At 40.4% G+C, this 23,732-nt stretch overlaps 3 protein-coding genes across 3 annotated transcripts; all 3 read right to left on the bottom strand.

The window, feature by feature from the left end:
- Nucleotides 1–2,260: 2,260 nt before the first annotated feature.
- On the bottom strand, nucleotides 2,261–5,011 carry LOC113134574 (acyl-coenzyme A thioesterase 1-like). The gene is made up of 3 exons (XM_026314023.1): nucleotides 4,531–5,011; nucleotides 3,730–3,932; nucleotides 2,261–3,156 (listed from the first exon to the last, which is right to left on the bottom strand). Exons 1-3 carry the CDS (start codon nucleotides 4,985–4,987, stop codon nucleotides 2,548–2,550), a joined length of 1,269 nt encoding a protein of 422 aa, XP_026169808.1. The 5' UTR covers nucleotides 4,988–5,011; the 3' UTR covers nucleotides 2,261–2,547.
- A 3,822-nt stretch (nucleotides 5,012–8,833) lies between these two features.
- On the bottom strand, nucleotides 8,834–12,443 carry LOC113134579 (acyl-coenzyme A thioesterase 3-like). The gene is made up of 3 exons (XM_026314028.1): nucleotides 11,963–12,443; nucleotides 11,269–11,456; nucleotides 8,834–10,443 (listed from the first exon to the last, which is right to left on the bottom strand). The coding sequence occupies exons 1-3, from the start codon at nucleotides 12,417–12,419 to the stop codon at nucleotides 9,835–9,837; spliced, it is 1,254 nt and encodes a 417-aa protein (XP_026169813.1). The 5' UTR covers nucleotides 12,420–12,443; the 3' UTR covers nucleotides 8,834–9,834.
- Nucleotides 8,834–23,069, bottom strand: LOC113134586 (acyl-coenzyme A thioesterase 1-like). The gene is made up of 3 exons (XM_026314034.1): nucleotides 22,589–23,069; nucleotides 21,604–22,400; nucleotides 8,834–9,834 (listed from the first exon to the last, which is right to left on the bottom strand). The coding sequence occupies exons 1-2, from the start codon at nucleotides 23,043–23,045 to the stop codon at nucleotides 21,604–21,606; spliced, it is 1,254 nt and encodes a 417-aa protein (XP_026169819.1). The 5' UTR covers nucleotides 23,046–23,069; the 3' UTR covers nucleotides 8,834–9,834.
- Between the last annotated feature and the right edge of the window lie 663 nt (nucleotides 23,070–23,732).

Here is a 23,732-nt window from a genome sequence, read left to right as displayed (position 1 = left end):
CTATGACAGAATAACCAGTCTGTCAGTTCTCCCATCAAAATCAAGATAACTGAATCTGGAAACCCAGGGCTTTCTTCTAAAGCAGCTTGAAATGCTGAAGAAAAGGAGGTTGACGTGTGATGCATTATTGAGCAAGGTACGAGAGATTCTTCTAATGTTTCAGATATAAAAGAGTTTTCGAGGGTTAGAGCAGCACTGTGGGTTGTTTTATGCCAGTTTTTATGTGTCCCATCCTTTGATATTAAAACCACCTATAGTCAAGTAGAGCTGATTCACAGCATAATCAGAAACATGTGACAGAGTCATGATGTAAAGAGCCAGCTCTCCTGTTATACTCTCAAATATTTTATTATACACAGTCAAATAAATAAATACATTTGCACTAAATGGGAACAAAGATCTTGGCTCCCATCAGTGCTTGTCACTGGCCTGCTGGGCTAATTACACAGCGTGGACCACATCTATACAGCATAATAACAATAATACACAGTGCTGAGGTGATAGCCTGGTAATTTGCACCAGTTTAAACACACAGCTCTACCCGACATGGCTCAGCTTCACATAGTTTTCTCTTCTGCCTAACCGGAGCAATTTAACACAGCTGTTCCAAAGGGAAACAGGAAACACATGCAAACATCTGTGTGATGTTTTGATCGAAATGAGTTCAGTGCTTATATACAGTTAACACAGACCGATACTGATGAAAGCTGTGCACAGCTGGTTTTATAAACTTCATTCTTCATTCTTCATTCATATACTACTGCTAAACTGTTTTGCAAAACATGTTTTTAGGAGCTGCAATGGACTGGTGACCTGTCCAGGGTGTACCCCTGCTTTCCACCCAAAGAGAGCTGGGATAGGCTCCAGCAGATCCCTGTGACCCTGGTTAAGGAATAAGTGGGTATAGATCATGGATGGACAGATGAATGGATGTTTTTAGGAGTGTAAGTGCATCTAGACTGTGTTCACTGGCTGTGGCGCTTTATGTTATTTAGTGCTGCAAACTAGTCGTTTGTGAATTTCTAGGGAACCAGGAAGTTAAGACAACATTTTAACAAGAAATACAACACAGAAAAAATTCTACCAAGATCTGGCTGAAAATACAGTTGATCAAAAAAAACATAAGCATTATCTGCCCCAGTATGTGAGGAAGAGTACTGAATCATCCAAAGATAGAAAATCACAGCCACAGCTTCTTAGTTAGTGCTGTTAGTGCTACAAAAATAGTAATAATCCTAATCAGACCTTGCTGAACTTCTGTCTGAAGTAGAACTGAGGGCAAAAAGCGTTTCACCATTCATATCACTTTAAAACCTGTGGTTCCATATCAGGATGTTTGCTCTGGTTTGGTTTCCCTTTCATCAGCATTTCCTGCCTCCTTTTCGTTATCACCTTGGTTCTGTTAATTCTGCTGCTGTGACCTGTAGAGCACAAGGATTTCTGATGCATGTATATCGTTTTAGGCACAGCTACACTGCTGGATTTAAGACACTGTCCCAAACCTCCCTTGCTTGTCCCCCTCTCGCAGACGCCAGGGTTAAACACAGTGAGGCGATGAAGGAAGTGCAGTGGAGAAGTGAACTCATGAACTAAAGTTCAAAGGTTCAAATGTGGGCGTAGAACGGAAACAAGCAAACTGATTTAGCATTCAACAACAACATTCGTATCACATGAGCTGCTAAGGCCACATGGGAGATGTAACTATCACAGCCTCCTGTTACAAGTTCAAAGTGCTCACATTTGTGATTCAGTACAGATAGTGTTTGTAATCAGAAGTTATTTATATATTCAAAGATACAAAAAGCTCTCTGGTTCTCAGTTGTCTGTGTGCTGACAAAGTGCAAATAGCAAATCTGGAGAACAGAGGACAACTCAGAAACATGCGACAGAGTTAGTGTGATGTGGATCTATTTCTCAAGCAGGAGTGGGAGAGAGAAAGGGAGAACTTGTTACTATTAAGTCAATGTTTTGTTCCCTGACTCTCATTTCATGGTTAGTTCTGTTTTATTTTGCCAAGGCTGTTTGGAGGTGACCAGCTGCTAAGTGCTGTATGAACAAAAGGCTGAAACATTATTATAACATAAAAGCTTTACAGTTTTCCATCAAGTGTTCTTGAATATGTCTTAGTGAAAAAGTGGCTCTTTTCATGTATAAATCCCTGAACTCCAAAACAGAATGTTTCAGGTATGTTGCTGTGTAAGATGTGAACATTCAGGTGTCACAGCAAACACAGGACTTTTTCCAAATTCTGCAGCCTTGGTTTTTTTTTTTTTTTTTTTGTCTCAAACTCAACTTGTATCATTGTTAGTTAGAGGCTTTGAATGAATGCATGAAATGTTTACATTTAAGACACAGGCACAACTAATTCTTCATTAAATCATCAGTGTAGGAGTGTGTTATACTGGATGATTAGCATGTTCAGTTTATTTCATATGTGTTTTTATCAGATATTCTGTGTTTGAAATGGTAAAAACCTTCCTGGTGTAAACCTACGTGGCCTGGACACCTTTAGGTGTCTGACATGAACACAGGTGTTTATCTGTGTATCTATAACTTGGCCTTATTCTGTGCAGCATCACAGCTCAGGTGAGTTCTTAAGAACTCCTGGATCTTCTTCCACAGGTGGACTTCAGCTGCTGCGTGGGCCCTTGGGTCACCCCCCCACAGTATTGGTTGATTGACAAACACATTAAAACTAGAAGGGCAGTGTGGTCCATAAGGTGGATTCAGTAAATGTCCAGCTCCAGGGTAACACAGAGTCTCAAAGTTCTCCTTCCCATGGTGTTTCAGTCTCTCCACCATCTGGTCCATGTAAGCCTTGCTGTCCCAGTTGAGGTCATCCTCTGAAGCCACAAAGAGGAAACGTCCCTTGGCTTGTTCGACGGGGACCAGACTGCCCTTGTTCTCCTCTGCCAGGGGATCGTGCATAGCATACGTGCCTATGCTAGCCCCTGTCTCAGTCAGAATAATCTTGTTCATATCAAACATTAATGCAGGGAGGATCTGACTCTTCTTATAGTACAGAGGTAAAGCTGTATTTGCAGAGCAGCCATTGATCCACACTGTGGCCCCAACATCTGGCAGGTAAGAGGCCACTGAAAGTGCAATATCTGAACTTTTTGAAAGAGAAATTACACCAACTCCTTTACTGGCCACCTGTGTAAAAACACAATGATATTTACAAACTGAAATTCTGAAACTTATTTTTTCTTTCTTTTTCCACAAAGTAGGTTTTAACTGATGTGAACAAATATGGAGATTACTTAATGTGTAAAAAAAACTTAACTGGAAGAGATGAATCCTCAATTCCTCTTTATAAGGTTTCTTATATTTTTTGAGACAAAAATAAAAATTAAATTAAGCGACTGTGAATAAAGAGAAATTTAACAGTTCCCTTGGAATCAAGCTTTTACTTATGTGCAGGTATTACATTCCTGTAACTGCTGCACAAAGTGAAGCATTTCATGTTTAGTCCCGTTAAAACAGGAATCATCTCTGTACAAAAACAGGCCAGAAAAACTCCTAAACATTAAACAGACACAATCTCTGTTCAAATGCAGAAAATAGTGCTGCAACTACAAATCCTCAAACCTTATCAACAATATATCATGAAAGAACAGACTGGTTCACACCGAGACTAATCACAGGCATAAGATGTCCATCATTCTAACACTAATGTAAGAAATGGAAAAAGGAAGATTATTGCATGTGTCTAAACATTAAACTGACCTTATCTTGTTTTTGTAAAAACTGTATTGCTTCCTCAAAGTAATCCAGATGGAGCTCTTTGATGTCCTTCGGCATGTCAGCATGGCCGTACAGCGTTACAGTCAGAACCACAAATCCTTTGTTGGCCAGCAGAGACGCCCTTTTCTCAGACAACCCTCCACCAAATGTGGACAGATCCAACACAGCGGGAAATGAACCTCCACCTGGATGAAATATCAGGCACTTCAGTCCATTTCATAGATCTTGTTTTTCATCATTTTGACCATGTATAGGAAAGTCACATAAAAAAGTCACATAAATCTTGACATATTAAAATTTTATTATATTAAATGGCTATATTGTTATAATACTGAAACATTGTGATCCTGAAAAATGTGAGTTTATAGTTTACACATGTTCATAATATGATTGTGTATGTAAAAAAAATCCCACAACCTGCAATACCAACCATTACCACTAGGGAAAAAAAATTTATAAGTACTGTAGGATTTTGCTTGATTGAGGAAAAATGTTCAGTAGGTAACATTTTTTAAGAAAAGTGTAAAAATTGTGAATTTGTCCCTCAATAGTCAAAGTCTGTTACTGGCTTATATGGACTTTTGTTGTGAATTTCTCACTAGATGTAGTTTTTTCCTCTATGCTTGTCAAAGAAGAAAAGAAGTCTAAAGAGATTTGTGTCATTAGCATAGTCATTAGAGTCTGACTGAAGATACAGAGTTGTGTCCAAATAAATTATTGCTTTTGTCCTTTTAAGTGGATTTATTAATGACCCCAAAAACTGACAGCATGACAAACACCTACCTGTGGGAGTAAAGAGGACTCCACGAATATTTCCCTCTTTGACTGGGCGTCGAATGACCCCGTTTCCAATCAGAAGCCTCTCATTGGTCACCTCTGCCAACATCCTGTCCTCCCTGTCCTCCTCATGCACAGAGAACTTCACCACGTGGGGATTTAGTGCACGTGCTTTTTTAAACCTTTGGTGCAAGGCATCTGCCTTCATCGACCACAGCAGACCCATGGGTTCAACCCCAACGTAGCTCCCACTGAGTGAGGGGTCTCTGAGCAGGTCTATCTTCCCGCTCCCATCAGCCCTGTAGGTGGCTGAGGAGCTGAACACCACTCCTTTCTCGTCCGTTGATCTGGCTCTCATGGTGACCACCTGCCTCGACCTCAGCCCCTCCACCTTCACCTGAACAGGCTGGTCAAACAAACATCTGGCACTCGGCAGCAGCCTCAGTCTGACTTGGGAGGACATCTCTCCACAGACTACAGATCCTCTCTCCACAGACTACAGATCCTCTCTCCACAGACTACAGATCCTCTCTTCACAGACTACAGATCCTCTCTTCACAGACTACAGATCCTCTCTCCACAGACTACAGATCCTCTCTTCACAGACTACAGATCCTCTCTCCACAGACTACAGATCCTCTCTCCAGATCCTCTCTCCACAGACTACGGATCCTCTCTCCACAGACTACGGATCCTCTCTCCACAGACTACGGATCCTCTCTCCACAGACTACGGATCCTCTCTTCACAGACTACAGATCCTCTCTCCACAGACTACAGATCCTCTCTCCAGATCCTCTCTCCACAGACTACAGATCCTCTCTCCACAGACTACAGATCCTCTCTTCACAGACTACAGATCCTCTCTCCACAGACTACAGATCCTCTCTCCAGATCCTCTCTCCACAGACTACAGATCCTCTCTCCAGATCCTCTCTCCACACACTACAGATCCTCTCTCCAGATCCTCTCTCCACAGACTACGGATCCTCTCTCCACAGACTACGGATCCTCTCTCCACAGACTACGGATCCTCTCTTCACAGACTACAGATCCTCTCTTCACAGACTACAGATCCTCTCTCCACAGACTACAGATCCTCTCTTCACAGACTTCAGATCCTCTCTCCACAGACTACAGATCCTCTCTCCAGATCCTCTCTCCACAGACTACAGATCCTCTCTCCAGATCCTCTCTCCACAGACTACAGATCCTCTCTCCAGATCCTCTCTCCACAGACTACGGATCCTCTCTCCACAGACTACGGATCCTCTCTCCACAGACTACAGATCCTCTCTTCACAGACTACAGATCCTCTCTCCACAGACTTAGTATTGTGGACATAACTTTCCCTAGGGGGGTAAAAAAGTCAATAAGAAAGGTATAATTTTTGTAAAATGTGATATAGGATACACATAATCAATGAATCCATTATGACTTCAATAACTATATCAACACAAACACATTAGAAATAAACTCATACCAATAATTAACTAAACATCCCCATAAGTTTTTCTTTTATATTTTTTCATGTGAACTTACTGTTTTACTGTCTTTGCAATGCTGTTGATGCATGTGTGTTATATGTTCAGTTCAAATCCATGTTTCAGACATACATCAGATACATATTTTAGCAACATTCATGTGATACGATGCTCAGACTTTGTTTTCAGGATATAACCATTAACCAGGTTACTACTCAAATTATAAATATTTTCATTTGGATGTGCTGTGCACCCCATGACCTCATATTTGTTCCCCTTTTCTTTGTCTTCCTACATTATTAAAATGCTTTTAAATAAAAAGTTAGGAACAGGCTCATTTCTCTGTAAATACAAAGGAGTTAGTGTGTAATAAACGGTGCAAATGGAGACAAGTCAGAAAAAAGACACTTGACTTACCTGCAGTAAAGCAGTTGTTGATCTGAGAGGAAAATGATCAACTGGGTTTTAAAGTCCTCTGTTTGCTTCTCTGCTCCTCCTCTGATGATGCACAGTCTACTAAGTATTTTGTCTGAACTCAACCTCAGAGACAGAACGTTCTGTCTGTGATAATAAAAAAGATGCCTGAGGGTTCAGAAGGATCAGTATGTACTTGGACTGTTCCCATGGTCCAACACTGGGATGATGTTTATTTTACTTTCCAATACCATGACAGCACACAGGTCAATATCTTGATCAATAATTAAAATAACAGCTGTTTGATTTTTAATATACTGAGCATATGGCCATATGGTGAAGTGTATCCTGCAGGAGTGGTTTGAGATGTTTTAGTACATGTTTTATTTTTGCTGTGACTGTAACTGATGTAAATACAATATATAATGTTGCAGATATAATTATAACAATATATTTCTCGTCTTCATTTCTTTTGATTTCTAATAATAATAATACAAGTACAGCAAGACTCTTGATCGAGTTTGAGAGTCACACTTGTATTACACTTATTTCTGTTACTGACTGATGTGCTGATGTTTTTCTTAATAAACCTAATACTGGTGTTGTGCATATGTTAGAGAAATTAAACTGTTTACCCTCCTGTGACCTGATCCACCTTACCTTAGTATAACTGAAACCCTTCTGAATTGGGCCTATTGTGTATTGTGGAAATATAATTGTTGCTCTCAGTGAGCACAGTTTGCTCTAACCTTGACTATTTGATAATGGCCCAGATGTCTTTCTGTGAGAAATCCCCTCCGTTTTGTATTTCCATGAAAACTGATGTGTTAGGCTGCAAGCAGCCAGTGATCCTCATGCTGTACCAAGGTGCTGTGTGACTGTTACTCCTTGCAAGTCAAACCTCCACATAATTTTACCGAAGTTCGTCCTCTGAGTCTATTTGTTAAAAAGAATTTACCTAACACCATAAAATATTAGAAAAGGGTGAAACTCTCCAAAGTCATTAGAATGTGCTTTAAATTGCTTGTTTTGTCAGATCAACAGTTGAAAACCTCAGACCTTAACGTCATATGTCAAAGAACAACAGATATTAACATGAAAAAAATTCACCCCCTTTTGTTCATTTTATAAATCAATCATGGTCAATATAATTTGACTTTTTGGACAAAATAAAATTACAAAAAAAATGTTTTTAGTCTCAAAGTGAAAAAAAGGGTTCTACAAAGTAATGTCAATTAAATAAAAACATGTAATGTGAAATAAGTGATTGAGCTTTATTTTAGGGACTCCACCCACCCTGCATGCACTTTTATGTCCCTCTTCCCTCTGGAAGGAGGCTGCGGAGCATTCACAGCAGGACTACCAGACTGAAGAACAGTTTTATCAATAGCTGTGAGACTGATGAAAACTAAATGTTTATATGAGACTTGCACTGTCTACACAAATGTGTTTACCTGAGCCATGTTTGCACAAGAACTTGAATCTTGATGCTCTGTGCAGCTGCAAACTTTGTCCAGCAGAGGACGCTCACTAACCTGTGTTTGCCTCAGCTGTGTAAAACCCTCTGATAGTTTAGAAACAAACACAAGAGGGATGAAATTTAAGAATATTCACCTCTTCATTGTATTTGATTATTTACAAATGTTAATATGTTATTCTACACCATCACGTCTACTCAACATGTCTTTTCAACTTGATAAGCATCAAATGTCTTTCAGTGTTATGGCAGCACATGCCCTGCACATACTGTGCTGCTGTAATACTATGACTTCCCTAGTGTAAGAAATGTTTTAGTACTACACAGAATATGACCTGAAAGGGAACAAAGGAACACAGGAGGTATAAATAGACTCAAGACAGAACTAATTAACACAGATGGAGCTGATCTAAACTGATGAACTAATGACAAATAAAGCTACCTATAACTGATCAAAGGAACACAGGAAACCCGAACACCAAAATAAAAGTCCAACAGGAAATGGAAACCTAGGCTCATAACAGTTTGGAAAAATAGGAATGTTGCATGGGCTGTTTGCTTTCATCCACACTCCAGCTTTAAGTAAATCTACTGTGGGGTGAATACACACAGACTCCCTCATTCAGACAGGACACACAAACACAGTGTCATGCACACTCAAAAAAGTTACATCTGTTCACTGCTGTGAATAATGAGAAATGGGTATTTGTTTATGTATTAACCATAACATTTGATAGGAAATTTATTATGCATGCTTTTAATCAGAATCATATATATCATTTTACTTTGAAATGGCAAAAAGAGCAGGTTACTATATTTCAACAGTTTGCATCAGCTTTGATAAATTAATTGAAATTCAAAATGAATTAACTTCTGATTGTGTCACATATCGGGGTTATAATTCCTTAGGACCAATAATGCGCCCAGTCTGGTACTCAAGGTCAAAAAACAAAACTTTATTTAAACCAGAACTTTGAAACCCAAAACAAGAACACAGGAAAACAGGAGACGAGATTTTCAACACAAAACCCAGATAACAGAAACAGGTATTACCAGAAACAAAACCACATGAAAACAGAGGGGACAAGACGTGGGACCTGGGACACACACACTGGGGTCACACAGGTCTACAAGAACTGGGGAACAAGACAGAGGTTCAAGCACACTGGATTACAAGGGGACATGAAACATGAACACAGAGGACTGGGCAAGAACATGAACACCAAACACAAGGGAACAGAGCAGGGAGTCTGGGTCCTACACACTATGGGGACACACCAGACTACAGAGAACATGAAACACAGGGGAAACAAGGCATGAGGGTCCGGGTCAAGCACACATCAAGGGGACACACCAGACCACAAGAAAGAAATGAACAAGGTAGACAAGAACACCAGAAAAACAAGATATGAACAAAGGGACTAGACAACACAAGACATGGTGAAAAAACATCCAAGAGAAAGGAAGACCATTTAACTTAAAACTTGGGGAAACAAAGGGCAATCCATAATCAAAAAGGTCCAAAAAACAACAGAAAACAAGAAGAATTAAATGTGCTAAAACGGTATATTCAAGGCGTGGAACAGGAATCTCAACAGGGTTTTTTCAGCAGATAACGTGGCAAAGAAGCTGTGAATGAACAAAGGTATATAAAGTGAGGGAACTAAACAAGGCACAGGTGAAAGCAATTCAATAATCAGGTCAAAGTAAAGTGAAACAAAATCAAACAAAACCAGTTCCTGCATGATCCTTTCAAACTAAAAGTCCAAACTAGGATGTCAAAAAGTGCGGATCATGACAGACTGAGGAACATTTCTACTAGCTGAATGTTCATTAATGCGCACGAAACGAAATATTGAAAGAAACATGATCAACTATAGTTAATTAGCAGCCCTGAGACCTTGATCTGTTATTATTTCTCTTATCTTATTTGCATCTATAACTTGGGTTTAGTTTGTGCAGCATCACAGCTCAGGTGAGTTCTGAAGAACTCCTGTATAGTAGACCACAGGTGGACTTCTGCTGCAGCATGGACCCTGGCTTCACCCCCCCACAGCACCACATAAGAAATAAATCCATTAAAACTGGAGGGGCAGTATGGACTATAAGGTGGCTCCATCAAGTGTCCAGCTCCAGGATACCACACAGTCTCAAAGTTCTCCTTCCCATGGTGCTTCAGTCTCTCCACCATCTGGTCCATACAAGCCTTGGTGTCCCAGCAGAGGTCGTCCTCTGAAGCCACAAAGAGGAAACGTCCCTTGGCTTGTTCGATGGGGACCAGGCTGTGCTTGTTCTCCTCTGCCAAGGGATTTTCAAGACCGTACTGCATTATGCTAGCTCCAGATTCAGTGTGAATCATCTTAGTGGTGTCAAACAGTAAAGGTGGGATGATTTGTTGGTTCTCATAGTACAAAGGAACAAGTGAAACAGCACTGCAGCCATTAATCCACACTGTGGCCTCAACACCTGGTAGAAAAGCAGCAAGTGAAAGTGCAATTTCTCCTCCCTTTGATTGTGATACTATGCCAACTCCTTTACTGCCCACCTGAGAAGAGATATATTAGCAAATTAGTGGTGTTATAATATGTTTAATGAAGACTTTTCAGATATTGGGATATAAAGCTGAATCAAGACATTAGTGTAAATAATAGCTAAAATCTCAAAAGTCCCAAGTAATGCACCTTTCAAAAACTTGTAATACCAACATAGTTTTAAAGAAAAAACTGTATAAGATCACATAAGAATAGTAGAGTAGAGCAAGTAGAGCAGGTTGACCATGAACCAAAGGTTTGGTGATTTGATCCTTGGCCTCCCTGGTCCACAAACCAAAGTGTGCTTGGGCAAGACACTGAACCTCAAGTTGCCCCTGGTGGCTGTTCCACCGGTGTATGAATGTGTGAGCGAGTGGGTGAAAAGAGTTAATAGTGTGAAAGTGCTTTGAGTACACTTGAATGTAGAAAAGTGCTATACAAGTATAAGACCATTTACCATTTTGATTACTTTGCCAGTTCTCGTTCTGTTCAAAATGACACTCCAAATTGATCTCCAGCTGATATGTTGCTTCAGCCACCAGAGTTAGACAAAGTTAGTAATGTTCTCATCAAAATCTGCTTTTTGTGTGAACATTTTCTATCTTTTCATAAATATCCTTCCACTAATGCTGAACAAAACACAAAGAGCCATTTTTTTGTTAAGAGGTTATATCTTTGGAAGATATTCACTTAATATGACAAACTCAAACTGGAAAAGATTTATATGAACATCAGGAAAACGTGAATACAAGAGGAGCATGTTCCAATATTCATCAGGGCAACTAACTTGTGATTTAAGACAAAGCTGAAAGACCCTTTAAAAGCATCAGTGACTTCACCTTTGGTTGTTGTTGTAAAAAATCCACTGCTTCTTTAAAATGGTCCAGATTTGTCTGTTTGATATTGTGAGGTTTGTCAGTGTAAACTGGTACAGCCAGAACCACAAAGCCTTTGTTGGCCAGCAGACTGGCTCTTTTCTCAGATGTAAAGGTGGACAGATCCAACACTGCAGGAAACGGACCTTGTCCTGGATCATAAGACATATACAGAGGCAGGACAAAGCATGTGAATCACTTGGCATTAACTGGTTTAGATAGATTTAGATTAAGATAAACTTGATTGGTCCACAAGGGAAATTCCTTGGTCACAGTAGCTCAGTTACAAACAGACAATCTTGAAAACTATTAAATAATAAAAATGAAAATATTTAACATGAAATGGGGTCTGATGTTCATTAGAGCCACTTGTGTCTAATATGATAACACACAAAAAATCAAATGTCTTGTCTTTAATCATCACACCCATTAAAAATTCACAATGCTGCAGGAAAAAAAAAGTGAACCCTTGGAGTAAATAGCTGGTCGAACCTCCTTTGGCAGCAGTGACTTTCAGTAGCTCTGGATCAGATGTGCACAATGTTCAGGATGAATTTTTAGCCATTTTAAAGAACTGCTTCAACTTTGTAACAGTAACAGTGATAACTACAGCACTGTATGTTGTACAGACTGTGGTGAAAAGTAGAGAATTATTTACCTGGGGGGGTAAACAGGACTCCCTGAAAATTCCTCCCTTTGACAGTAACCCGGCTGACCCCGTTTCCAATCAGAAGCCTCTCATTGGTCACCTCTGCCAACATCCTGTCCTCCCTGTCCTCCTCATGTACAGAGAACTTCACCACATGGGGTTTTAGTGCACATGGTTTTTGGAACCTTTTGTGTAAGGCGTCTGCCTTCAACGACCACAGCAGACCCATGGGTTCAACCCCAACGTAGCTCCCACTGAGTGAGGGGTCTCTGAGCAGGTCTATCTCCCCGCTCCCATCAGCCCTGTAGGTGGCTGAGGAGCTGAACACCACTCCTTTCTCGTCCGTTGATCTGGCTCTCATGGTGACCACCTGCCTCGACCTCAGCCCCTCCACCTTCACCTGAACAGGCTCGTCAAACAAACATCTGGCACTTGGCAGCAGCCTCAGTCTGACTTGGGAGGACATCTCTCCACAGACTACAGATCCTCTCTCCACAGACTACAGATCCTCTTTTCACAGACTACAGATCCTCTCTTCACAGACTACAGATCCTCTCTCCACAGACTACAGATCCTCTTTTCACAGACTACAGATCCTCTCTTCACAGACTACAGATCCTCTCTCCACAGACTACAGATCCTCTCTCCACAGACTACAGACTCTCTCTTCACAGACTACAGATCCCCTCTTCACAGACTACAGATCCCCTCTTCACAGACTACAGATCCTCTCTTCACAGAAAACAGATCCTCTCTTCCCAGACTACAGATCCTCTCTTCACAGACTACAGATCCCCTCTTCACAGACTACATATCCTCTCTCCAAAGACTACAGACCCTCTCTCCAGACTACAGACCCTCTCTCCAGACTACAGATCCTCTCTTCACAGACTACAGATCCTCTCTTCCCCTACTACAGATCCTCTTTCCACAGACTACAGATCCCCTCTTCACAGACTACAGATTGTCTCTTCACAAACTACAGATTGTCTCTTCACAGACTACAGATCCTCTTTTCACAGACTACAGATCCTCTCTTCACAGACTACAGATCCTCTCTTCCCCGACTACAGATCCTCTTTCCACAGACTACAGATCCTCTCTCCACAGACTACAGATCCTCTCTCCACAAACTACAGATCCTCTTTTCACAGACTACAGATCCTCTCTTCCCAGACTAAAGATCGTCTCTCCACAGACTACAGATCCTCTCTCCAATGACTACAGATCCTCTCTCCACAGACTACAGATCCTCTCTTCACAGACTACAGATCCTCTCTTCCCCAACTACAGATCCTCTCTTCACAGACTACAGATCCTCTCTTCACAGACTACAGATCCTCTCTCCACAGACTACAGATCCTCTCTCCACAAACTACAGATCCTCTTTTCACAGACTACAGATCCTCTCTTCCCAGACTAAAGATCGTCTCTTCCCAGACTAAAGATCGTCTCTTCCCAGACTACAGATCCTCTCTTCACAGACTACAGATTGTCTCTTCACAAACTACAGATTGTCTCTTCACAGACTACAGATCCTCTTTTCACAGACTACAGATCCTCTCTCCACAGACTACAGATCCTCTCTCCACAGACTACAGATTGTCTCTTCACAGACTACAGATCATGTCTTCACAGACTTATACTTTTCCTGTGGACGTAATAAAGTCAATAAGAAAGTTATAGTTTTTGTAAAATGTGATATAGGATAAACATAATCAATGAATCCATTATGAGTTCAATAACTATATCAACACAAACACATTAGAAATAAACTCATACCAATAATTAAATAAACATCCCCATAAGTTTTTCTTTCATATTTTTTCATGTGAACTTACTGTTTTACTGTCTTTGCAATGCTGTTGATGCATGTGTGTTATATGTTCAGTTCAAATCCATGTTTCAGACATACATCAGATACATATTTTAGCAACATTCATATGATTCGATGCTCAGACTTTGTTTTCAGGATATAACCATTAACCAGGTTACTACTCAAATTATAAATATTTTCATTTGGATGTGCTGTGCACCCCATGACCTCATATTTGTTCCCCTTTTCTTTGTCTTCCTACATTATTAAAATGCTTTTAAATAAAAAGTTAGGAACAGGCTCATTTCTCTGTAAATACAAAGGAGTTAGTGTGTAATAAACGGTGCAAATGGAGACAAGTCAGAAAAAAGACACTTGACTTACCTGTAGTAAAGCAGTTGTTGATCTGAGAGGAAAATGATCAACTGGATTTTAACGTCCTCTGTTTGCTTCTCTGCTCCTCCTCTGATGATGCACAGTTTATTAAGTATTTTGTCTGAACTCAACCTCAGAGACAGAACGTTCTGTCTGTGGTAATAAAAAAGATGCCTGAGGGTTCAGAAGGATCGGTATGTACTTGAACTGTTCCCATGATCCAACATTGGGATGATGTTTATTTTACTTTCCAATACCATGACAGCACACAGGTCAATATCTTGATCAATAATTAAAATAAAAGCTGTTTGATTTTTAACATACTGAGCATATGGCCATATGGTGAAGTGTATCCTGCAGGAGTGGTTTGAGATGTTTTAGTACATGTTTTATTTTTGCTGTGACTGTAACTGATGTTAATACAATATATAATGTTGCAGATATAATTATAACAATATATTTCTCGCCTTCATTTCTTTTGATTTCTAATAAGAAAAATACAAGTACAGCAAGAAACTTGTCTTGATCGAGTTTGAAAGTCACACTTGTATTACACTTATTTCTCTTACTGACTGATCTGCTGATGTTTTTCTTAATAAACCTAATATTGGTGTTGTCCATAAAATATTAGAAAAAGGTGAAACTCTCCATTGTCATTAGAATGTGTTTTAAATTGCTTGTTTTGTCAGATCAACAGTTGAAAACCTCAGACGTTAACGTCGTATGTCAACACTCACCTCTTCATTGTATTTGATTATTTGCAAATGTTCATATGTTATTCTGCACCATCACATTTACTCAACATGTCTTTTCAACTTGATAAGCATCAAATGTCTTTCAGTGTTATGACAGCACATGCCCTGCACATACTGTGCTGCTGTAATAGTATGACTTCCCTAGTGTAAGAAATGTTTTAGTACTACACAGAATATGACCTGAAACTACAAAAACAAGACATCCACCGAAATTATTTCCCAGCACATTAATTATTGCAGTGTTCTTAGTATAATCTATCAGTTGGTTTTATTCTGTGAAGCATGTGACTGACTAAACATACCTCACCCAGGTAATCAGGGTGAGTAGGGCAGTCACATCTGAAAAACAAGCAGGGCAGTGGCCCTCAGGAACCAGGGCTAATACTCCTGCCTTGAACTACATCAACATTTTCAGACTTTAGCTTTACGATTGTGTTATGAAATGGTGGTGTGATGGTGGTGAAGGAGGAGAGGTAGGACCCAGATGCGGAACACAAAATAGGTTTATTATTTCCAGAATTCAGGCACAAGACAAAAAACGGTTCCTATCCGGGGACGAAACGCCCCGGATAGGAATGCTATGACAAGAAACAAAGGAACACAGGAGGTATAAATAGACTCAGGACAGAACTAATTAACACAGGTGGAGCTGATCTAAACTGATGAAATAATGAGAAATAAAGCTACGTATAACTGATCAAAGGAACACAGGAAACCCAAACACCAAAATCAAAGTCCAACAGGAAATGGAAACCTAGGCTCATAACAGATTGGAAAAATAGGAATGTTGCATGGGCTGTTTGCTTTCATCCACACTCCAGCTTTAAGTAAATCTACTGTGGGGTGAATACACACAGACTCCCTCATTCAGAAAGGACACACAAACACAGTGTCATGCACACTCAAAAAAGTTACATCAGTTCACTGCTGTGAATAATGAGAAATGGGTATTTATTTATGTATTAACCATAACATTTGAGAGCAAAATATTATGCATGTTTTTAATATATATATATATATATATATATATATATATATCACTTTACTTTAAAATGGCAAAAAGAGCAGGTTACTATATTTCAACAGTTTGCATCACCTTTGATAAATTAATTGAAATTCAAAATGAATTAACTTCTGATTGTGTCACATATCGGGGTTATAATTCCTTAGGACCAATAATGCACCCAGTCTGGTACTCAAGGTCAAAAAACAAAACTTTATTTAAACCAGAACTTTGAAACCCAAAACAAGAACACAGGAAAACAGGAGATGAGATTTTCAACACAAAACCCAGATAACAGAAACAGGTATTACCAGAAACAAAACCACATGAAAACAGAGGGGACAAGACGTGGGACCTGGGACACACACATTGGGGTCACACAGGTCTACAAAAACTGGGGAACAAGACAGAGATTCAAACACACGGGATGACAAGGGGACATGAAACATGAACACAGAGGACTGGGCAAGAAGATGAACACCAAACACAAGGGAACAGAGCAGGGAGTCTGGGTCCTACACACTATGGGGATGCACCAGACTACAGAGAATATGAAACACAAGGGAAACAAGGCATGAGGGTCTGGGTCACGCACACATCAAGGGGACCAGACCACAAGAAAAAATGAACAAGGTAGACAAGAACACCAGAAAAACAAGATATGAACAAAGGGACTAGACAACACAAGACATGGTGAAAAAACGTCCAAGAGAAAGGAAGACCATTTAACTTAAAACTTGGAAAAACAAAGGGCAATCCATAATCAAAAAGGTCCAAAAAACAGAAAACAAGCAGAGTTAAATGTGGCAAAATGCTATATTCAAGGTGTGGAACAGGAATCTCAACAGGGTTTTCTCAGCAGATAACGTGGCAAAGAAGCTGTGAATGAACAAAGGTATATTAAGTGAGGGAACTAAACAAGGCACAGGTGAAAGCAATTCAATAATCAGGCCAAAGTAAAGTGAAACAAAATCAAACAAAACCAGTTCCTGCATGATCCTTTAAAACTAAAAGTCCAAACCAGGATGTCAAAAAGTGCGGATCATGACAGATTGAGGAACATTTCTACTAGCTGAATGTTCATTAATGTGCACATAACCAAATATTGAAAGTTCTACTCATTACAAAACAAACAAGCATAAATATGATCAGCTATAGTTAACTAGACGATGCAATTTCTGAAGAAATTGCATTGGGATTGCTGATTGTCGCGAAAACCCTGAGGCAAACCACGTCACCGAAGCACATTTTGAATCGCCTGACGCAGTTGCGATAATTAAGAAATATGAACTGTTGTGAGGATGCTTTTATGTTGAGAAAATGGTATAAAAAAGTTTTTATTCTGCAAGGACAAAGAGCTGCAGGAGACTCATGGGAACTCACAAAAGAATCTGGAATTTATTTTGAATATTCCTTATACTTAACAAAAATGTAATATCTTCCTATAAATAACTGTAGACTTTTATCGTGAAAGTCTGACCATGTCAGAAACCATGGCTGACATGGAAAATGGCCTCACTTAGTTCCTGAAGCCGTATGCCAATAACCAACGTCCGTTATAATACTGAGTTGCTGTTTCAGCTGCAGCATGGGCCCTGGCTTCACCCTCTCACAGCACAACATAGGAAATAACTCCACTAAAACTGGAGGGGCAGTATGGACTATAAGGTGGCTCCATCAAATGTCCAGCTCCAGGATAACACACAGTCTCAAAGTTCTCCTTCCCATGGTGCTTCAGTCTCTCCATCATCTGGTCCATATAAGCCTTGGTGTCCCAGCCGTGGTCGTCCTCTGAAGTCACAAAGAGGAAACGTCCCTTGGCTTGTTCGATGGGGACCAGGCTGTCCTTGTTCTCCTCTGCCAGGGGATTTTCAAGACTTGATTATGCTAGCTCCAGATTCAGTGTGAATCATCTTATTGGTGTCAAACAGTAAAGGTGGGATGATTTGTTGGTTCTTATAGTACAAAGGAACAAGTGAAACAGCACTGCAGCCATTAATCCATACTGTGGCCTCAACAAGTAGAGTCTGTTACTGACTTATATGGACTTTTGTTGTGAATTTCTCACTAGATGTAGTTTTTTCCTCTATGCTTGTCAAAGAAGTAAAGAAGTCTAAACACATTTGTGTCATTAGCATAGTCATTAGAGTCTGACTGAAGATACAGAGTTGTGTCCAAATGAATTATTGCTTTTGTCCTTTTAAGTGGATTTTTTTAAGACTGACAGCATGACAAAGACCTACCTGGGTGAGTAAAGAGGACTCCATGAATATTTCCCTCTTTGGGCATCAAGTGACCCCATCTCCAATCAGAAGCCTCTCATTGGTCGCCTCTGCCAACATCCTGCACTCCCTGTCCTCATGCAGAGAGAATTTCACCACATGTTGTTTCAGTGAATTGATTTTTTGAAACCTTTTATGTAAGGTGTCTGCCTTCATAGACCACAGCAGACCCATGGGTTCAACCCCAACGTAGCTCCCACTGAGTGAGGGGTCTCTGAGCAGGTCTATCTCCCCGCTCCCATCAGCCCTGTAAGGTGGCTGAGGAGCTGAACACTACTCCTTTCTCGTCCGTTGATCTGGCTCTAATGGTGACCACCTGCCTTGACCTCAGCCCCTCCACCTTCACCTGAACAGGCTGGTCAAACAAACATCTGGCACTTGGCAGCAGCCTCAGTTTGACTTGGGAGGACATCTCTCCACAGACTACAGATCCTGTCTGTGAATTGTACTGTAAATATGAAAAACAGTACGGGTATAGTTTGTGGAAGCTGTACTAAGGCAAACAAAGAATCTTTGTAAATATTGAAACTGTTGTGCATACAGTGTTCCCCAATTGTGGAGGTGGAGCCATTTGTGAGATGGGAGGTGGCTTGGGGTGATCACATCATGTGCATGTGTGTGTAACTGTCACAGCTAAGACTAATTAGAGGTGTGATGAGCCATCAGGGCACTCTCTTCTTCTGACACCAGTGCTGATGGCAAAAGCGAGAGAGCACTTGGAAAAAATGTTTTGCTAGGGGGCAAGAGCTACATTGGGGGAAAAAAGAGGGAGAAAGAGATGGGAAGTGAGTTCAACTGAAAAGTCAAAGATTGCTGAAAACATTTTCAGTGCATGTGTGTGTGTGTGTGTCAGCATAGGCAAAGGGACATTAAAAACATTTAGTTTTTACATTTGTCTCTTCCCGCCAAGACAGCAACACTAGTAAAAGAGAAAACCACAAAATATCCCATGACTGATCTAAATTAAATTTAGAGCAATAAAATCACAAATAAATGTTGATTAGTGTTATGGTGTGATGCTGGCACAAAACTAGGTAAGTCCTTACCTTGATGTCGGCTATACAGTCCTGACAGTATCTTCTGTACGTCCACATTTCCCTATTTAAACTCATACACTCCCACTCATTAGGTCTGCTGTTGAAGTAGCATTCTATCAGATCCAGGTTCTCCCCTCTTCAATCTGAGCCAACATGGCTGTCTTATTTCATGTTCTCATATAAGAGAAAGGCAGAGTCAAGTCTTTCCTAAGAACAACATTACACAGCTGATTACAGCTGACATCAACTGATGCAGGATGTCTTTTTTTCTTGGACATATATCTAAGTGTCATCTGCATAACATTGATAATGAATATTGTATTAATATGTAAATATGCCCTACTGGATACATATAAATGAAAACAACTGGGGGCCAAGGATGGAGCCTTGGGGAACACCACCGGTAAGAGGGCAGTTATCACCAGTGGATACAGAAAAAAATTTGTTTGATAATTGCAATCGAAACAATTCTTCAGATGGTACCAAGCTCCAATGTTGGTAATTTCAATGAAAGTTCAATAATGTCCTGGGGGACACGTTTATTTCTGTTGTGTCAAAATCACCTGAATTTAACAATGTTTAAGTAATGAAACAAACTGACATCACAAAGTAGAGACTGTGTAAAACATGTTATCTTCCAGGGACCTAATATTTAACAAGCCAAATAAGCAGAGGCATCAAATGAAACCTTTCAAAATTGGAAGAACTAGGCAACAGGGTAACAGCCTTATTAAAATAAAAGTATTAGGGTGAGTTTTAGTATATATGCTATTGTAGACAAAGCCCCAGTGTACCACTAAAAATGTTTGCTGTCATGTTTTGCTGGATAAAATGTCAGCTACGTGTCCAAACACGGTGTAGCCTAGGCTTAAAATGCATAACTGGGATTATTTAGGTTAATCTGACCTGTTTGTAGGTCAGGTTTTTTTTTTGGTATAGAAAAAAACCCCAGAGGGATTTGAACTCATCCGTGCCGATGAGTTACATCTGAAGAACACCCACCTTCGGAGATCGCTTCTTGGAGGGAGGGTATCCCAACATCCTCGACTTGAAAAGTTCCTAGTGGATACTAGGTGGTGAGCCAGGTTTGGATTATAGAGAGAAGATTTCTGCGTAAAGGACTTCCTGAATTCCTTCAATCACGGATTGTGTGGTAGGATCACCGTCGCTGACACAGATGAAAGGGCCCCAACGGTTGACTATTGACTCTGGAAGAGTTTTATTTTGATTTTATTTTTCAAGTGCACGTTTAATTATTCAATTTTCTATATTCTGTTTAAAGACTGTTTTGTGTTTGTCTACAAATTGTTATTAATACAATCGGGTCAATACAATTTAATTATTGTGCCATTCCTTATTGACATTCAAACACTGGCTCTTGGGAATCTGGCCTCTTCTGGTGCGGGTCTAAATTTGATGCTATTGAGATTCCTAGCTGTGCTCATATTATCAGGTCTTAAGTGAGGTTACAACGGGGTATTGTAGTTTAGTTTCTGTAACAATTGTTATAACAACATTGTTTATTTAGCTAAAAAATGGCATTAAGAATTAAATTAAGCACCACACTGTGCTACAACTTGAGGCTTGTTTTTTTTTTTACATTTATTTGTTTACATGTTGGAAAATCAAGTTTGCAAACATATTTACAGAGTATAAGCTGAGGCTTCAGTAACAGGCACTCATGATGTACACTGCAAAACCTGGTAAGGAGACAAGATGAGATAATTTGGAAGAAATTTTTAAAAAATCTTTAAGTTCAACTTGAATGAAATGTGTCCATATACAAGACCGAAAAATACCAAATAGAAAATATCAGCTTACACAGTATCTTTCTCAATGAGAGGAAGGACAATTTACTACTACAGTCTAAATAAGTCTCGGGCCACAGGGCCCATATAGAATGAATGAAATGTGGGTGGTGATTTTATGTGTTTCTGTTAATTTACACAAATCCCAACATTGAATTTGAAATTCTCACCATAACGTTGTTCAATACAGAAACAGGTTTCTTTTATTTGTCTATGCTGTAAACCTCCATAGTTGTCTGAAACGTTCATCACACTGTTACACCAAATGACACAGGTCCTTCTGTTTTCAAGAGTGAGATCCATGTTTGAGATCTCTGCAAAATGCTAAATGCATCTTACTATGTTCGTCTTTTAAACATATTCAGCCCATACTAAGTTAAAATGAATCACATAAATAATATTAAAGGTAAAACATTAAAAGTAATATTATATTGTATAATTATATAATGTATTATATAACATTAAAAGTTCTACCCAAAAGAAGAAGCATAAACATGATCTGCTATAATTACTCAGCAGCCATGTTATCGTGATTTGCTATTATATTTTTATATTTCTCTTATCTTATTTGAATCTATAACTTGGGTTTAGTTTGTGCAGCATCACAGCTCAGGTGAGTTCTGAAGAACTCCTGGATCTTTGACCACAGGTGGACTTCAGCTTCAGCATGGGCCCTGGCTTCACCCCCCCACAGGACTACATGGTGAAGTATCCAATGAAAGCTGGAGGGGCAGTATGTACCATAAGGTGGCTCTAGCAGGTGTCCAGCTCCGGGGTAACACAGAGTCTCAAAGTTCTCCTTCCCATGGTACTTCAGTCTCTCCACCATCTGGTCCATGTAAGCCTTGCTGTCCCAGTTAAGGTCATCCTCTGAAGCCACAAAGAGAAAATGTCCCTTGGCTTGTTCAATGGGGACCAGGCTGTCCTTGTTCTCCTCTGCCAGGGGATCTCCAAGACCATACTTGATTATGCTAGCTCCTGACTCAGTGGTAATGATCTTAGTGATGTCAGACCTTAAGGGTGAGATGATTTGATGATTCTGATAATAAAGAGGAACACGTGCAACAGCATTGCAGCCATTAATGGACACTACAGCTTTAACACCTGATACAAACGCAGCAAGTGAAAGTGCGATATCACCTCCCTTTGATCGTGCCATTATGCCAACTCCTGTACTGCCCACTTTTGGTTGTTGTTGTAAAAAATCCACTGCTTCTTTAAAATGGTCCAGATGCATCTGTTTGATATTCTCAGGGTGGTCAGTGTAAACTGGTACAGTCAGAACCATAAACCCTCTGCTGGCCAGCAGACTGGCTCTTTTCTCAGACATTAAGGTGCAGAGATCCAACACTGCAGGAAATGGACCTTCTCCTGGATCATAAGACATATACAACACAGTAAATGTCTGTAGAGAATCATAGGAAAAATTAGCTCATTAAATAATGTGCATCCTTGAAATTCTGAAGCAATGACACTAAACTGATACAACTACTACAAACAGTGATAATTACAGTACTGTATGTTGTACAGACTGTGGTGAAAAGTGTAGAATTATTTACCTGGGGGAGTAAACAGGACTCCCTGAAAATTCCTCCCTTTGACAAGAACCCGGCTGACCCCGTCTCCAATCAGAAGCCTCTCATTGGTCACCTCTGCCAACATCCTGTCCTCCCTGTCCTCCTCATGCACAGAGAACTTCACCACATGGGGATTTAGTGCACATGATTTTTGGAACCTTTTGTGTAAGGCGTCTGCCTTCATCGACCACAGCAGACCCATGGGTTCAACCCCAACGTAGCTCCCACTGAGTGAGGGGTCTCTGAGCAGGTCTATCTTCCCGCTCCCATCAGCCCTGTAGGTGGTTGAGGAGCTGAACACCACTCCTTTCTCGTCCATTGATCTGGCTCTCATGGTGACCACCTGCCTCGACCTCAGCCCCTCCACCTTCACCTGAACAGGCTGGTCAAACAAACATCTGGCACTCGGCAGCAGCCTCAGTCTGACTTGGGAGGACATCTTTTCACAGACTACAGATCCTCTCTCCACAGACTTACAGATCCTCTCTTCACAGACTACAGATCCTCTCTCCACAGACTACAGATCCTCTCTTCACAGACTACAGATCCTCTCTCCACAGACTACAGATCCTCTCTCCACAGACTACAGATCCTCTCTTCACAGACTACAGATCCTCTCTTCCCAGACTACAGATCCTCTCTTCACAGACTTAAAGATCCTCTCTTCACAGACTACAGATCCTCTCTCCACAGACTTACAGATCCTCTCTCCACAGACTACAGATCCTCTCTTCACAGACTACAGATCCTCTTTTCAAACTACAGATCCTCTCTCCACAGACTACAGATCCTCTTTTCAGACTACAGATCCTCTCTTCACAGACTACAGATCCTCTCTACACAGACTACAGATCCTCTCTTCACAGACTACAGATCCTCTCTCCACAGACTACAGGTCCTCTCTTCACAGACTACAGATCCTCTCTCCACAGACTACAGATCCTCTCTTCACAGACTACAGATCCTCACTTCCCAGACTACAGATCCTCTCTTCACAGACTTAAAGATCCTCTCTTCACAGACTACAGATCCTCTCTCCACAGACTTACAGATCCTCTCTTCACAGACTACAGATCCTCTTTTCAAACTACAGATCCTCTCTCCACAGACTACAGATCCTCTTTTC

This window comes from Mastacembelus armatus, chromosome 17 (assembly GCF_900324485.2).
Source record: "Mastacembelus armatus chromosome 17, fMasArm1.2, whole genome shotgun sequence".
Lineage (NCBI taxonomy): Eukaryota > Metazoa > Chordata > Actinopteri > Synbranchiformes > Mastacembelidae > Mastacembelus > Mastacembelus armatus.
This window is presented reverse-complemented; position numbering and strand designations above follow the sequence as displayed.

Bases quoted from the DNA above. Each gene is read 5' to 3' on its own strand.
- LOC113134574 (XM_026314023.1), bottom strand. From the start codon at position 4,987: ATGTCCTCCCAAGTCAGACTGAGGCTGCTGCCGAGTGCCAGATGTTTG. The intron at 3,933-4,530 runs GTAGGTGTTTGT...TATTTCATCCAG, and splicing joins AGTCCTCTTTACTCCCACAG to GTGGAGGTTCATTTCCCGCT. The intron at 3,157-3,729 runs GTCAGTTTAATG...GTTTTTACACAG, and splicing joins TTTTACAAAAACAAGATAAG to GTGGCCAGTAAAGGAGTTGG.
- LOC113134579 (XM_026314028.1), bottom strand. From the start codon at position 12,419: ATGTCCTCCCAAGTCAGACTGAGGCTGCTGCCAAGTGCCAGATGTTTG. The intron at 11,457-11,962 runs GTAAATAATTCT...CTTATGATCCAG, and splicing joins AGTCCTGTTTACCCCCCCAG to GACAAGGTCCGTTTCCTGCA. The intron at 10,444-11,268 runs GTGAAGTCACTG...ATCTCTTCTCAG, and splicing joins TTTTACAACAACAACCAAAG to GTGGGCAGTAAAGGAGTTGG.
- LOC113134586 (XM_026314034.1), bottom strand. From the start codon at position 23,045: ATGTCCTCCCAAGTCAGACTGAGGCTGCTGCCGAGTGCCAGATGTTTG. The intron at 22,401-22,588 runs GTAAATAATTCT...CTTATGATCCAG, and splicing joins AGTCCTGTTTACTCCCCCAG to GAGAAGGTCCATTTCCTGCA.